The sequence below is a fragment of the Protomyctophum bolini genome (assembly GCF_963924005.1).
Source record: "Protomyctophum bolini genome assembly, chromosome: 21".
Classification (NCBI taxonomy): domain Eukaryota; kingdom Metazoa; phylum Chordata; class Actinopteri; order Myctophiformes; family Myctophidae; genus Protomyctophum; species Protomyctophum bolini.
Genome location: NC_137882.1, coordinates 12,639,955 through 12,657,612, shown reverse-complemented (window position 1 = coordinate 12,657,612; position 17,658 = coordinate 12,639,955). Strand labels below are relative to the sequence as shown.

The 17,658-nt window shown below is 45.0% G+C and overlaps 1 protein-coding gene across 1 annotated transcript in view; it reads right to left on the bottom strand.

Annotated features, from left to right (window-relative positions):
* myripb (myosin VIIA and Rab interacting protein b) overlaps nt 1-17,658 on the bottom strand; it is a gene marked incomplete at its 5' end in the record, with an annotated part of 160,646 nt that overhangs the window by 69,418 nt on the left and 73,570 nt on the right. The window contains one exon of the mRNA XM_080793321.1: nt 15,876-16,097. Coding sequence (XP_080649447.1) covers nt 15,876-16,097 — 222 coding nt within the window. The remainder of the gene's footprint in view (nt 1-15,875; nt 16,098-17,658) is intronic.

Genomic DNA, 17,658 nt, shown 5'->3' with positions numbered 1-17,658 from the left:
GCCCTAACTGGGCCGTACTGGGCCCTATTGGGTCCTACTGGGTCCTACTGGGTTCTACTGGGCCCTACTGGGCTTCCTTGCTTCCTTCCTTTCTCCCTCCTTCCTAGGGCCCTAACTTGGCCCTACTGGCCCTACTGAGCAATCAATCTATGCATGCAGGTACAGATGGACAAACCAGGCAGTGCCAGTGGCTACGGATCCAAGTAGGAAAAGAGATAAAATAATAATAATAATAAAAATATGATGAAGTATAAATATAAATAATAATAATAATAATAATAAATACAATAAAGTATAAATATAAATAATAATAATAATAATAGTAATAGTAATAGTAATAATAATAATAATAATAATAATATTAAATACAATGAAGTATAAATATTATTATTATTAATAATAATAATAATAAATACGATGAAGCACGCACGCACGCACACACACTGTATACGCACACACTGTCTGTCTGCCTGCCTGCCTGTCAATCTATCTGTCTGTCTGTTTGTCTGTCTATTTTTTTTAAATATAATATACAATAATGATACAGTCTAAAATGTAGCTATTGTGTCCATACACAATATAGGCTAAAAAAGAACATTTAAAAAAAAAGTTTGCCATTAATGCACTTTAGCTGTTATCAATGTTAGCACTTAGCATCTCTAGTTCCCATTGATGTTAGACACAAATGAACAATGTTATCTCAACCATGTGTTTATATTCAAGTGTATGGAATATGCATTCAACAGGGTACTGTAGATGTGCGCATGCGCGAAGAGTGAAGACCCGTTTTTTTCTCATGCATTTTTTTTTACATTTTTATTTCATTTTTTAAAACATTACAATTATGCATGAGATAAAATAAAGTATTTCATACATTCATTCATTAGCAACTACATTGGCAAATCAATTCATATCAAATTCACATAATAATATTAAGACAATGACAATTTCTTGAACGCAATGTAATTCAAAACATGTCACATTACATTTCATTTCAAACACATTTTACATAATGAAGCATACAGCACAAGTGAAACATCTTGTCATATTTGGGAAAAAAAATGTTTCAAAAAATAATCCACATTTTTTCAAAACATTTCAGCAGTTTTAGGACTCCCTGTCACGAGTTGGCGGCCTCCCTGAAAAATCACAACGTCCGATGCGCCCTGTATAATTAATAATAATAATAACTGTATAATTCATCATAGAAAATGTATGAATAAATATTAACACAATTTTTGCCTTGACATTTAGTCTAAATTAACTTTAAGAGGATTTGATTTTTAAAATGCTGTTATACAAATTAAATGCATCATGATTAAATAAATGACAATTTGAATTGAATGTCAATAAATCCATTACAATGAAAATGATGAGTGAGTAAGTGCAACAAGCTAACCCCCACGTCCAAAAAAGTAGATAAATGACAGAGTTACAATTTGGGGGTCCCTGAGACCTTGAGACCCCCAAAGACGCCCCCGGGGGGGCGAGACGATTCAAATGAGACCACCCCCGTCCAAAACGGTAGAGAAATGACAGTTACCATTTGGGGGTCCCTGGGGGTCCCTGGGGGTCCCCGGGGGGTCCCCGAACCTTGAGACCCCCAAAGACTCCCCCGGGGACGCGACACGATTCAAATGAGACCACCCCCATCCAAAACGGTTGAGAAATGACAGAGTTACCATTTGGGGGTCCCTGGGGGTCCCGGGGGGTCCCCCAACTTTGAGACCCCCAAGGATGCCCCCGGGGGGGCGGCACGATTCAAATGAGACCACCCCCATCCAAAAGGGTTGAGAAATGACAGAGTTACCATTTGGGGGTCCCGGGGGGTCCCCCAACTTTGAGACCCCCAAGGATGCCCCCCGGGGGGCGGCACGATTCAAATGAGACCACCCCCATCCAAAAGGGTTGAGAAATGACAGAGTTACCATTTGGGGGTCCCTGGGGGTCCCGGGGGGTCCCCCAACTTTGAGACCCCCAAGGATGCCCCCGGGGGGGCGGCACGATTCAAATGAGACCACCCCCATCCAAAAGGGTTGAGAAATGACAGAGTTACCATTTGGGGGTCCCTGGGGGTCCCGGGGGGTCCCCCAACTTTGAGACCCCCAAGGATGCCCCCGGGGGGGCGGCACAATTCAAATGAGACCACCCCCATCCAAAACGGTTGAGAAATGACAGAGTTACCATTTGGGGGTCCCGGGGGGTCCCCCAACTTTGAGACCCCCAAGGATGCCCCCGGGGGGGCGGCACGATTCAAATGAGACCACCCCCATCCAAAAGGGTTGAGAAATGACAGAGTTACCATTTGGGGGTCCCTGGGGGTCCCGGGGGGTCCCCCAACTTTGAGACCCCCAAGGATGCCCCCGGGGGGGCGGCACGATTCAAATGAGACCACCCCCATCCAAAAGGGTTGAGAAATGACAGAGTTACCATTTGGGGGTCCCGGGGGGTCCCCCAACTTTGAGACCCCCAAGGATGCCCCCGGGGGGGCGGCACGATTCAAATGAGACCACCCCCATCCAAAACGGTTGAGAAATGACAGAGTTACAAAAAAAAAAAAATTAACTTAAAAAAAAAAAAAAAAAAAAAAAATACGGCCGGCCGACCCTTAAAACGACCGGCCGGCCCTTTTAACGACCGGCCGGCCCTTTTTACAACCGGCCGGCCCTTTTAAGACCGGCCGGCCCTTTTAAGACCGGCCGGCCCTTTTTACCGGCCCTTTTTACCGGCCGGCCCTTTTAAGGACCGGCCGGCCCTTTTAAGGACCAGCCGGCCCTTTTTACCGGCCCTTTTTACCGGCCCTTTTTACCGGCCCTTTTTACCGGCCGGCCCTTTTAAGGACCGGCCGGCCCTTTTAAGGACCGGCCGGCCCTGTTTACCGGCCGGCCTGCCGGGCCGGTAAAACGGATTCTGCCCTCCCTCGCAATATGGCCAGTTGACTTACTGATCAAATTATCTACTGTCCCATTCAAAGTAAACAAACCTACAATAAATGCACAACATCTCTGTCCGTTCAGCCGTCTGTTTGCCAACGGTCCGAGGGAGTGCCATGCCTGGTGTCAGGTCGGCTGTCCAGGACCGCCGATCCTACCCATGTTATTATGAAGAGGGATTATATAAAAAAAAAAAACATACATTGTATAGCTTCAAATGAATCCTCAGCATTAATGTTGTTCAAATACCATCCGGTGATTGCCCAACCATTCTGGCAGCTATTGTACAGTCCAAACCTTTCCACCTAATCGTCCACTGTAATGGGCTAAACCACAATTTATTTGAGCTGTAGGTCGGCAATGACTAGATAACTGCCAAAATAGGATACAAAAACACAAAGTCGTTAGGTAGCTGCAAGCCAGTCATAATTTTTAACTGTATCTTGATGTGCCAATATGTTCTGTACAGTAAGATATATTTATTCGCCTTACGATACCTGATGAATGGCACTATACATAATGTATAGGCTACAGTAAGAAGAAAATTGTATTGCCGACGTGCTTATAAGGCTATGGATATGTGATAAATTATCACACGGCAATTGCCACCTGCCCTTCAGTCAGATAATCCCGGGCAACAATACCTATATAATATACCTACTGTATATATAAAAATCCTGTCCTTACAATCCACAAATCCCAACAACAGCTTTAACCCATTTAGACACATCGAAATTATGTCAGAAATGTTTCTCTATCAGTGGTGCTCAATATTTCATGTATTTGGCCACCGACCCCCATCTGAAAATAAGTCATTCCAGGAACCCCTCAGAAGCAAAGATTTTAGTTAAAAACGTTCGCTGTGAAAGAATATAAATTCAAAGATTTGCGCCACATTTTCACGATAAAAAAAATAGCAGACCTACAAGCTGCCACTCGGTGCCACACTATGAGCTTGTAGATCTGCTATTTTTCAATAGCTAAAGTATAACATAATGCTTAAAACACCAAAAGGGGTTCCCGCCCAAAATGGGTTAACCCAGCTCTGATCCCAGCCGATGAATAAAACGATTTAGGAAGCGTGAGATTTTCAATAGGGCTGTGAGCAGACAGTCATGCACCGTGAGCACTTTCCTTCATCACAGAGCAGAACTAATGGTACTGAAATTACCTGTGGAAACACAACAGTGCAGCACACCATCTTCACATACTGTGTAGAGCTGGCTCACTGGAGACTGCCACACTCCCTAACTCACTGTGCTGCTGAAGATGGATTCATAATAGGAGCCAAGATGGTGCTTAGTGTGCACACACACACACACACACACACACACACACACACACACACACACACACACAGTCACACACACACACACACACACACACACACACACACACACACACACACACCTCTAGCCAACACAGAATTAGAACGTCTACACACACAATAATGGCATTACCGTTGTTTCAATGGATCCAAGTAGTTATAATTTAGTCCACAAGCCCTTGTTAATTCTTTCCATTGGTTCAATATTTATAAAACACACACACACACACACACACACACACACACACACACACACGCACACGCACACACACACACACACACACACGCACACACACGCACACACACACACACACACACACACACACACACACTTGTAGAGCAGCTAAAAAACGTTTGAAGATAAAATGTGGATATGCAGATACAAGGTTTCTCCCTGACAGCAACGAAATGCTATTGATTTTATGGAGATAAATGTTTTCAGCCAACAGCAGAGATGAGTTAGTAAGAATTCTGTAGTCATTTTCCAGGAATGTTATTTTACTTCAAAGGCATTCATTGACAGAAAAAAAGATCGACTGTATCCTAGGGCATTGCAGCATAAATGACCTGTTTACATTAACCAAGCTCCATCATTAGACCTGTCAAACAGTGTTTGTGTGTGTGTGTGTGTCTGTGTCTGTGTCTATGTCTGTGTCTGTCTGTCTGTCTGTCTGTCTGTCTGTCTGTCTGTCTGTCTGTCTGTCTGTGTGCGTGCGTGCGTGCGTGCGTGCGTGCGTGCGTGCGTGCGTGCGTGCGTGCGCTTGGCTGCTTGCGTAAGACAGTACTGATATCTATGCCTTGTGAGAACTAGTTTTTTGCTCTTTCCAGACAAAGCACCTCGAGGCAAAGAGATGGAAAAATAAACTAGAAAAGAGGCATGATCTTCTCTCGTCATCCTTGTGCAGGTGCAGTACAGTAGGTTGCACACAAATAGCCAATTTACAATCTCAGGCTTGTGAGCTTGTAGATCTCAACCTTTTCTGGATCACCGCCATAACCACTTGAACATCTGTCAAGTCACTTACTGTAGCAGCAGTCGCATGAGAGGGCCGCATGCATTTTTCGATCAATCACAATGTAAACTCATTCATCAAGTTTTTGTTTTTACATTATTATGTAATGTATTTTCATAATTATTTTATAATACCAATTAAAATCTCTTGAGTTTAGCCAATCATTTGGCAGCCCACTTGCAATATCCTCCACATGCAGCCCAGCAGTTGAAGCCTGGCCCACACAGGTTGAGAACCACAGAAAGAAACACAAATCTGAGCCATGGATGCTGTCCTGCATGGGGTGGGCTGGGTGTCACAGCAATGTACACTTTGAACGGACCACTGGACTCCGTCCATTACCACTGCCTGTGGCAGTGCCCGTTTCTCCGCTGCACTGTACTATGTGGACTTGGCAGATTTGGAGGTGATATAGAGCACATATGGACGGGATGTAATGTAATAATCAGACACAAAAGGGAGGGTGGGACTTTGGGAAATCTATTTTAAGGTGAGGTGATGGGTGTAATTGATGGGGGTAATCGTTGCCGCTACACTGCATCTGAAAAGGCATGAAATTACTATCCCCGATAATGCTAGTTCTACCGCAATGAACTCAACTTAAAACTGTTTGAGCCCAGGGCACCCCTACAGAGATTTTGTTCATCTAAATTACACAGTTTTTACTATAGCACATCAGTAAAAGTGCATATGTTCACCTCATTTTTCATTTTGTGTTTTCAATGTGTTAAAATATTCATGGTCTGAACTTTTTATGCTGATGGTTATAGGAGCCATCAGGATCCGTCGAGTCTAATCCAACGCTTCACTGCTGATGACGTGTTTTCAGTCGTTTATGATAGATTGCGCTCTTCGCCAACGTATGAATGGTATACGGTTGCCAAGCGACACCGGAAATTAACCGGAAATGAACATTTCGCATGCCATCGACTTCCACATTATCAGATTCAGAAAAAGACATGCATCTCAGATTCTCAGATTATTATTATTTTTAGATTCACGTCTCGTCTCCGGTCCCCGTGGGCCTTCAAAATAAGGGTTTTAACTGGCAGTTCTGGGAAGAATTCATTAATATCTGGCAGTGAATGTGTTTAAATTTGGAAACGTTTGAGAACCACTGCAACCATTGTATGTTTGTGTATTGTATTTGTATGTTGATGTGTTGTGTTTTTGTGTACTGGACTCCAGGAAGAATAGCCACGCTTTTGCAAGTGCTAATGGGGATCCATAATAAAGTAAAGTAAAGCACAGTATATATACTGTGTGTGTTTAGTGTGTATACTGCATTGCCAATAGTTTCCCGCTGGCAGGAAGAGTTGCAGTGTGAGCAGTGGAGTCTATATTCCCCTACAGTCAATTCAAATGGATGGTTTGCTGGAGTCGCTGAACAACTACCTGAAGCAGAGCTGAGTTATTAGAGGAACAGAATAATCACCTTCTCTCTCTCCCCCCTCTCTGTATACAGTATTATGTTATTTACTGTGTAAATATATCCATCCCCTTTTCCTTTCCTTCCCGTTTCTCACACTTAACCTTAACATCTCTCTCATCATCATCTTCCTTCCTTCATTGTCTGCTCCACTGTTTACACACCTATAGTATCATAATACTTTAATTACATGCAACTTGCAAATAATTATAATTATATGCACGTTGCACACACACTTGAAATGTTTATTTATGTCGACATAATGAGAAGTACAGGAATACCTTGTACAAAAGACATAAACACTGCCAATGCAATTTGACACACACACACACACACACACACACACACACACACACACACACACACACACACACACACACACACACACACACACACACACACACACACACACACACACACACACACACACACACACACACACACACACACACACACACACACACACACACACACACACACACACACACACAATGCTATAAAGGAAGCTGTTCCTTGGTGGAGCACACAGTGTACCAGTTCACCGTTGACTAAGATAAATCGAAACTACGCTTTGCCTTTTGCTAATGCAATTCATGTAGGAGCTTCCCTAAAACTAATTACTGCATAGTCCAGCCTAGAGGCTGTCTGTGTGTGTGTGTGTGTGTGTGTGTGTGTATGTGTGTGTGTGTGTGTGTGTGCGTGCGAGCGTGTAGTGTCAGCCGTGTGTGTGTGTGTGTGTGTGTGTGTGTGTGTGTGGGGAGGGTCTCATGTGTGCTTCTCATGCAACTGTGTGTGAATGTGTTGGGGATGATTAAATACATTTTAGTCTGCTTCTGATTGTACATGTATGTGTACAGTATGTGTGCATGTGTGCGTGCGTGGGCCATTAGAATGAGGCAGGCTGACGGCGGAGCTGGCTATTAGAATGAGGCAGGCTGACGGCGGAGCTGCAGGGCCATTAGAATGAGGCAGGCTGACGGCGGAGCTGGCCATTAGAATAAGGCAGGCTGACGGCGGAACTGGCCATTACAATGAGGCAGGCTGATGGCGGAGCTGGACATTACAATGAGGCAGGCTGACGGCGGAGCTGGCCATTACAATGAGGCAGGCTGACGGCGGAGCTGTGGATAATAAGCTGTGTACAGTATAATGACTGTGGGCTTCTTTGAACTGGTGAATCCTCTCTGTCAGCAAGCGGATATACTCCACCACCACTCTATATGCCACTTCCTCTTCAATAATTGTCTTCACAATCACAAGAGGAGGGATGGATGCTAACCACTTAAAGTAAACCCTCTAGTTAGTAAATGGTGCATTTATATAGCGCCTTTAGCCAAGGCGCTTTACAGAGATTGTGCATTATATTCACCCATTCACACACACACATTCATACACCGATGGCAGCGGAAACCATGCAAGGCACCAACTAGCACATCAGGAGCAATAAGGGGTTCAGTGTCTTGCTCAAGGACACCATCGACAGTAACTCTGGGGGAGCCCGAGTTCGAACTGGTAACCTTACGGTTACCATCCAGCCACTCTACCCCTGAGCCACCACCACCATATAGCCGAGTTGGCTATACTGTATGTACATATTGGTGCAGTCTTTTTTCCCTTTTGTTTATGGCACAATATAGGAAATGAGTGTGGCGGTAGTGCATGGCTCAGGAGGTAGAGTGGCCATCATGGAATCGCAAGGTTCGTGGTTCGATCCCCGGCTCTGACTAGTCGAGGGTGTCCTTGAGCAAGACACTAAACTGCTCCCGGTGAGTAGGCTGCTGACTTGGATGGTTTCCTGCCTGAATGGGTGTATAATTTTCATAAAGGCGCTACATAAAACGCACCATTTAAGATTAATAGCGCATCCTATTGGATTTAATAATGGTCACAGAATGTGCAAGGGTCAGTTTTGCATGGAAGTTCTCCACCACTAAACAGCAGGTGCAAGTTAACGCAGACAGGCCATGTTAAACATTATAGGCACTAGGCACACATTAGTGCAAGCAATAATCAAAACGTAGTCTATAGGCTAAAGTAACGCAATAATAACTCTAAATAAAGGACGACCTTGAACGACCGCCAACACAATGTTTCCACATGGTAATAGTCAGGATTCTTGCAGCTCTATAGCCTAGATAGAAGAAGGCATTTGCTTAATCCAGGTGTCCACATTGTCACTGTCCCAGGTGAATGCACTGTTACAGCACATTGTCACTGTCCCAGGTGAATGCACTGCTACAGCACATTGTCACTGTCCCAGGTGAATGCACTGTTACAGCACATTGTCACTGTCCCAGGTGAATGCACTGTTACAGCACATTGTCACTGTCCCAGGTGAATGCACTGTTACAGCACATTGTCACTGTCCCAGGTGAATGCACTGCTACAGCACATTGTCACTGTCCCAGGTGAATGCACTGTTACAGCACATTGTCACTGTCCCAGGTGAATGCACTGTTACAGCACATTGTCACTGTCCCAGGTGAATGCACTGTTACAGCACATTGTCACTGTCCCAGGTGAATGCACTGTTACAGCACATTGTCACTGTCCCAGGTGAATGCACTGTTACAGCACATTGTCACTGTCCCAGGTGAATGCACTGTTACAGCACATTGTCACTGTCCCAGGTGAATGCACTGCTACAGTGCACAAACAGATAGAATATGTCATCCTACAGTATGACATTCAATTGCACAACACTGTAATTTTACTAAACATAATTTCCAGATACAGAAAACAAACAATCAACACTTGTCCTTAACATCTGTTTTCAGGATTATAGTATAGTATAGTAAATTAAGTCACCCAGTCTTATTGCTCTCAGCTATAGAGTTGCATATCATCTCTCCAAAATATGTCAAAAGATGTGTTGTTTATGAGAACGTCAAATTATAATACTGTAAGTATACTTGTTATCCCCCTTATTTGAATTTCCAGCAACAGTGTTGTGTTGAAACGGATACGATGGCTCTCTCTCTCTCTCTCTCTCTCTCTCTCTCTGCTACTAAATATCTCATGATAAAACCAGTATTCAGTTCCTACTGGATGGAGTGTGCGTGTGCAAGTATATGGAACTTAACTTATTCGTGCGTGTACATGTGGACATAGCCACATGTACAGTACACAAGCATCATCGTACAGTAGACGGTTGGCTCATGCACTTACTAAAGCTAGAAAACATAAAACAATGTTTAATGGGGAGAAATGAGCCATTTAAATGTACTTTGAGACCTTTAATGGTCTGTTTCGGACCTGTTCATGTGTTTCTGTATCGCTTCACTCCAAATTAATGCATTTTGTACCAATTGTACCCTGTACATTCAGCACCTTTCTGATACAGTACATTATGCCTTAGCTACCATGGATGATGCAATAGCTTTATGTTGACCTGCCAAAAGGCATCCATTTGAATAATAATGACATCAGTTGTATAATGTCATAACACATTCTGGAGTGATGAAATGCAAAATGAAAACTGAGCCTGAAAAAGGGGTTAAATAGGTGGTGTTTACAGCACAGGTCAACAGGGAGAATGCCAGACAAATAATGCTTAGAAATTAATTGAGTGCACACACACTTGTGCTTGACAACTCGCTGTTATTGTGGGAATGCAGTAAACCATGCCCATCTGGTATCCCAAGCGGCTGGAAACAAATATGAAATATGATTAGAGAGTATACACTGAATCGTGCTGCGTACGGAAATGCAACTGGAAAGAAACTAAGTACTATACATGTACTCAAGTACGGTATACTTTTGAGCTATTTTGACTTCACTGGGGTATTTAAAAATGTCAATACTTTTACATCTACGCCACTACATCTCAGAGGCAAATATTGTTCTTTCTACTCCACTAATATTTGAAAAGTTACTAGTTACTCTGTACATTTTTATTATTATTGCAAAACCACTATACTTCGGCTATTTGAAAAGAAAGGGAAAAAATTAAATAAAAGACAAAACATTACACTAATGAAATACGAAAAGACGCAGGGCTTCTAACAGCAGAGCACATCAAAGAGTAGGGTTTCACACTCAGCTAGAACTGAAAGCCTGGGACAAAACATGTGTTTAATAAAGATTTAAAAACCTCTAGGGACTGTAGGTGTGCGTGCGTGCGTGCGTGCGTGCGTGCGTGCGTGCGTGCGTGCGTGCGTGCGTGCGTGCGTGCGCCTTACCAAGGCTAGGGAGACAAGTCCATCTGTGGCAACAGCCTAAAATTTTACTACTAGCTGTTACTGGCAAAGTCCTGGCCAAAGTCATGCTACACAGACTGGTGAAAAACCTCAGAGAAAATCTTTTGCCTGAATCACAGTGTTGCTTAAGAAGGAAAAGGAGCCCTGTGTGTGTGTGGACATGTTCACACACCTGGACCTCTTCATAATATACCTGTTGAAGTAGAGGGCATCCACTCCCCCATCTCATCCATCAACCTTCTCCGATAAGCCCCTTGCAATAGTAGAATCTTTTAAATACGGTTCTTGATAAATTTAATGAATACATAGGGCCACAATGGAAACAAGCCACCAGGGCTATATGTGTAACTGTACCTCTGTACCATTTTGCAATCCGTTAATAAAGCATTCAATCAATCATTCAATCAATCAATTAAAACCTCTGCAGTTTCCTCTCTGGTGATTGCGGTACTGAAAGGGAGACGCTAAATCGCATAGGCTAAGACAGCCATCAGACTCAGGAGATACTCAGGAGTCTTCCAGAATAATGATATCAACCTTGAGACTAAAATGATTATCCGTTTACTTGGCAGTAGTCATAACAACACACCCCGTACTGTACATTACAGCCAGGATACTAGGAAGGATACTTCCACCCCAGATGCCTACAATGCATCCTGAGTGTATCGTTGCTGTCGGGCAGAAAACCTCTTATCTCCATATTTTAACTTTTTGTGGGTTTTTTTTAACGCCCTAAGAAAGTGATCATACTACTACAGTGTCATACAAAAGCATCAAAAGTAGATCTATAAGCTCGATAGCAACGCGTTTTGAGCTTGTCGAGGTTTTCTTTGTTGCTATTTTTGCATTTGAAGTAACCGTTATATCCTGGCATGACCGAGTGCCGCACAATGAAATACTCCGCAAGACCGACTGCACGAGGATGGAGGCTATACGGTCACACAGCACCGACTGGGCTGGCTCGGCCATGGCCTTGTCACGCAAAGTGCCGTGCACGGCGTGCAGTGTATGACCAATTACCCCGTGGCTGCCGCTCAGAAGGGAGCCAGAGGAGGCAACTTAAAAAACCTCCATGAAGAAATGCAGTCTGAATCCCACCCAGCTGGAGGACACCGCCGCTCCACGCTCCATCTGGCCGCAAGCTCTGCCACCAAGGAGTCCATAAACTCTAGGATGGATGCACCAGGGAAACGTCTAAGCCTAAGGAGACATGAAGCCAGTTCCACATCCACACCCCTAGTCAGTGCATGTACCTGTTCTGGCTGACAGTGTGCGCGCGCGTGCGTGTTGAATATGAAGCGGTTCTCCAGTAGACAGATCATACTGTACTTCAGTGCAGTGCAGCTCTCGTCGCTGTCGGGCATATACGAGAAACCGCATACAGTATGTCCACAACTGTAACTTTTCCGGGAAATGGAAAATAGAACCTGCGTTCCACTGGTTCGTATTCTCCATCGGCTATTTTCAGAAAAGATATGACATTTCCGAGAGAAGACAGAAAAGACTAGTACGGAGCCCTGAGGGACTCCGATCAACAACATAGGGGGGTTTAACTAAATGGTTGGGGCTTTTCCAGAGCTTGACCCGAGCCTCCGCCAAATTGCTGTCACTTGGAGTCAATTGAATCACTGACTCTCATGCAGCCTGGGGAATGTCATGCATGCTCAGAGCTCAATGTAAAGCCCCCCCTTTAATACGCTAATGAAAAGTGCTGTACTTGTAGCACTGTAGCTGGCATGGTGATGTTGTTGTGACATCAGAGCCATCTGTGGCTCCGTCTAAAGCCCTAATGAGAGCATTTTACTAAGCACCAGGGAGAGAGAGAGAGAGATGCAGAGATGCAGAGACAGAGAGATGGAGAGAGATGCAGAGATGCAGAGACAGAGAGATGGAGAGAGAGATGCAGAGATGCAGAGAGAGATATGGAGAGATGGAGAGAGAGAGAGGGGTGGAAAGACAGAGAGACAGAGAGGCAACGATGAAGAAAGGGAGAGAGAGACTTCCAGCCCAAGTCTGATTTCCAATCCAGCTTGAAGTCGGATTGCTTTTTTTTTGCAGTTCGAACAAGGCTAAGGAATGTGATTCAAATGGGATTAGCAAAAATCATCATCATGTTCACTGTTCAGACTTTATATCCAATCTGGTTCCAATCTGGATATAGGCTAAAAATGTAATGTGCCCAGTGTGAACATAGTGCAGCCAGAAGACAGAGACAGACATCTCGTCCTCTCTCCTTCCTCACATCAATCAGGACTTGGAGCAGCATATTTAACTCAATATGCCATGCATACATGCAGCAAAATCCATCACACGCAGAGACACCCAGGCCAGAGGACCACTCTGCGCGCACACGCCCACCTGCACCACCACACACACACACGCACACGCACACACACACACACACACACACACGCACACACACACACACACACACACACACAGTGTATCGCGTGACTGTGAAGAGCACGTTGGCCCTGTGGAGTTGAGGAGGCTCATGTGTGAGGCACATTGACAGCCCTGGGCCTCGGTACACATACATACAGAGCCCTAACATTGACTCTGGGAATCCTGAGTCAATAGATGACGAGGCCACACAACACGTGTGGAGGATAGACACCGAGCGGTGTACATGGAACTGGAAGCCTGGCAGGAATATGCATGCATGCATGGCATGCGTACGTTTAAAGGTGTTTGTTTATGTACGTTGTGAGCTGGTAAATCGTCTATTTTCATTACTTTTGTGTGTGTCATTAAACCAAATGGACCCTGACGGGTCAATTTGGTTTAATGTTTAACGCTCTCAAGAGTTAAATTATTGTTACACATCTGCATTGCTTAATTTACAAGTCTACACAATTCAACGTTTGCCTGTTCTCGTTTGCCATGGTACCAACATCAATACAGAATGGAATTGTGGACAGAATCTTGTCCAACGACAACAAAATATTCATTAGTTTTGGATCTGAGGCTAAATCTCATCAAATGGTGGTCCGTGGCTCAAATACCGATAAATAATGGGCCATGATATGAAAAGGGTTGAAAACCACTCCTCTATTTCATCATTTTATGAATGAATGGCCTCTTTTGTACTTCATCCTATGACAGTGTTGCACAAAGGCAATGAAAGTAGCCAATCTACTGTGCCGTGTAGATCATGATCTTCGCCGAGAACAACATACAGGAAATATGGGACGCAAGGATGAAAGTGGTTAATTCTGTCTGTGTCTCTTTTCCAATAATTAACCAAAGAGAATTAACCAACTTGTGAGTAAATAATAACCATGAATCCAAACACACAGCATGCCTTGGGGTGCACACACCCTATATTTTACATATACAAGGTTTCCGCTCGACAGCATCGATATAAAGCACCCCACCCTACAGTGCCGTAGCTCAATATTCAACCCATATACTGAGTAGTGGCAATATGTCTCTGTGTTTTGCGCAGGGACAGCACACACACACACACACACTACATCTGTCCCTCTCTCTGTCGCGCTCTCTCATCTTTCCAAGCCATCCTCTCTCGCACGCTCCTTCCGTCTCTCGTTTCTGTTTTGCTGTCAGTATGGAAGCTGCATCCACAGCATCACGGCTGCCGCCTTCACCTCACTGCCCAGACAGCTTCCCTCTCATCCTGTCCATACACTTCACTTCACTTCAGTGTCCTGCTATTATGGGTGACGTGGAAAGGAAGTCAACACAAGTGCAGCAGCGAGACTGGAGAAAATATCCAGCCTGTCATCAGGAGTGAGAGGAGAGGCTAAACGATGCTGGAAGAAACCTGACAGAAAAATGACCTCCTTGATTAACCAACGCTCCATCAACGCATCACCTCGCTCTCTTGTTTAATGGAAGTGTGCTTACATGAAAAACACACACACACACACACACACACACACACACACACACACACACACACACACACACACACACACACACACACACACACACACACACACACACACACACACACACACACACACACACACACACACACACACACACACACACACACACACACACACACACACACACACACACACACACACACACACACACACACACCTTACCCCGCCATCCCCAATCATTTCTCCAACATTCATCCCTCTCCTCTCCAGTATCAGGAATGTGATCAGGAAAGCACATAATTAAGGCAGGAACAAACAAACGGGTCCCTTAAGAATACAATTGACTTGTGGCTATAAACGAGACACCAGTCACCTAAATGTCCCCGTTCCCTTCGCCTGTCTGTCTCACCAGCCAAACGATGGCATCACCGTCCAAAAGCAGAGGATCTCAAATTAGGGTCCAGGGACCCATACTGACTTATGGCAATAGAATAGAGACGGCCTCTCTCACACACACGCACACACACAGTCACACACACTCACACGCACACCCTCACGTGCGTGACTGTGTGTGCATGCGCAAGTACATGCAGTATGCAATCATTATATTCTCAAAATGTGGAAGTGTATAAACATTTAAAGCCCCATTTAATTTTTCTGAGATTCACAAAAAACGGTTGACAAATATTGACAGATTTTGTCCTTACGGGGATCCCTGGCATAAAATCCTGTCAAATGTGGGTCCGTGGTCAAATAAATATGAAATTAAAGGGTCCTTGAGGTGAACATGTTTGAGAACCACCGCCTTAAACGGTCCCCACCTACTTCCTTTCTGACATCCCGCTCCCTCACCCTCCAGTCCATGTCTCTTCCACCCCTTATAGATCTCCTTCAACACCCCGCTCTCCTCTCAGTCCACCCAGCCTTCATGCTCCCTCTCATCTCACCCCATCCACAAGGCACATTCCAGCGCATGAGTCTCCCATTCATTCCTCACTTCCACACTCTCTCTCCGACCGGTGTCTGTGTGTGCGCGTCTCTGTGTGTGTGTGTGTGTGTGTGTGTGTGTGTGTGTGTGTGTGTGTGCGCGTGCGCGCGCGTGTGTGTGTGCGTGCAAACTCACCTGCCCTTCTGACACGCGGAGCAGAGCCAGGCTTTGTCCGGCTTGCTGTAGGTGCGGCAGGTCTTGCAGACGTTGTAGTGGCAGTCCAGACACTGGCGCTTGGGGTTGAGCAGGAAGGTGAAGGGCGCGCAGCAGCGGATGCAGCAGTGCTCGTTGAAGTGGCGCTGCTGGGCGAGGATGGAACATCTGCTGCCTTCCTCCACCAGCTCCTGCTTCAACTCACTGAGCCAGCCCGCACGGTGCACGCCCGGCAGAGAGAGAGAGAGAGAGAGAGGGGGAAAGAAGGGGAGAGAGAGAGAGGCAGAGAGGACAGGAGGGGGAGGGAGAGAGAGAGAGAGAGAGAGAGAGAGAGAGAGAGAGGCAGAGAGGCAGAGCGGTGAGTGTCTGATCGATTGGCGGAATGCTGCGAGCAGTGGCGAGGGCAGCATCGATGGAGGATTAATTAGAGACGGCGTTAAAGACCGCTAAAATTAAAATAGGGGAGGGCGGGGGGGAATCGGAAATGCAAGGAATTTGGAGGTGGGTTGTGGGGGGGGGGGGGGGGGGAGGCGTGGACTAGTTTCTCTGAGAATTAACATGATGGCTGACATTTCAATTTGGCTCCTTGGCTTGTCCACATCAATCAGAACAACAATGAGATGAAAGAACGGAGCGTTATGCATGGGGTGGGTTTATTATAACCTGTGGTTGGCAGGCAGACTATAAGCCGTCTGCCATTTGATACTAATGGACAGCGAATGACGACGTGCAATTATCTGGATCAACATAACGCTGCGCTTAATCTGCACTAAATCCACAAGTAACCCCTTGAGGGAGTTTAATGTCATGGATTGACATGCGCACGCACGCACATGCACACGCACACTATAACCATTTATCTATGTCCCCACACACACACACACACACACACACACACACACACGATGAGCCAATGGTCTTATTAGCAGGCAATTAAACAAACTAGTGTCTCAAGTTGAATAATAACCAGTAAGACGCCCTGAGGGCGTGCACGCATCCGCCTGGGTGACGGCAGTCGGCAGACTGCTGGGTGAGTGCAGGCGCTTTGACATAGGGGGTCAGATCAACATAAGGAATGAATTCTGTACTGGCCATATATGGAGTGTGTCTTAAGTGTACAGGGTGTGATGAGGTCAGATCAACATACATGTCTCCATATATGATCTTCATATATGGAGATGGCCATATATGGAGCATGTCACGAAGCGTGACGAACTGACGGACATGTATATGGTGGCGTGACGGGTCACGAGGCATGATGGACTGACAACCATGGAGGCGTGACTGATCGACTGACGGACGGACGGACTAACAGGTCTTTTGCAGGTTTCCATACTAACAAGTACTAACCTGTCCTAAACCGTTCCTTTTTATTAATGTAAAAAAGAAAAAAAAGTGAAATAGCCATGGGAATGATCTTTGATTGATCTTTGGGTGACTGTAGTATGATCTTTGGGTGACTGTAGTATGATCTTTAGGTGACTCTGTAGACAAGAGTGAAATAATGCCACTAAATAGTGTTACTACCCACAATACCCATCCATTGGTTTCCCATTTGGGCACCAAAAAGCTTTAAATACTAATATATAATGACCTGAACCAAATATACCAAAATAACTATTTGCCTATTATGGAAAAAATCAAAACCGACCTAAACAAAAGGAAAGACCTACCAATTTCCTGAATTGGGCGTGTTAATGTGGTTAAGATGAATGTTCTGCCCAAACCAATTTATTTGCTCCAGTCAATCCCACTCAGCTGCCCA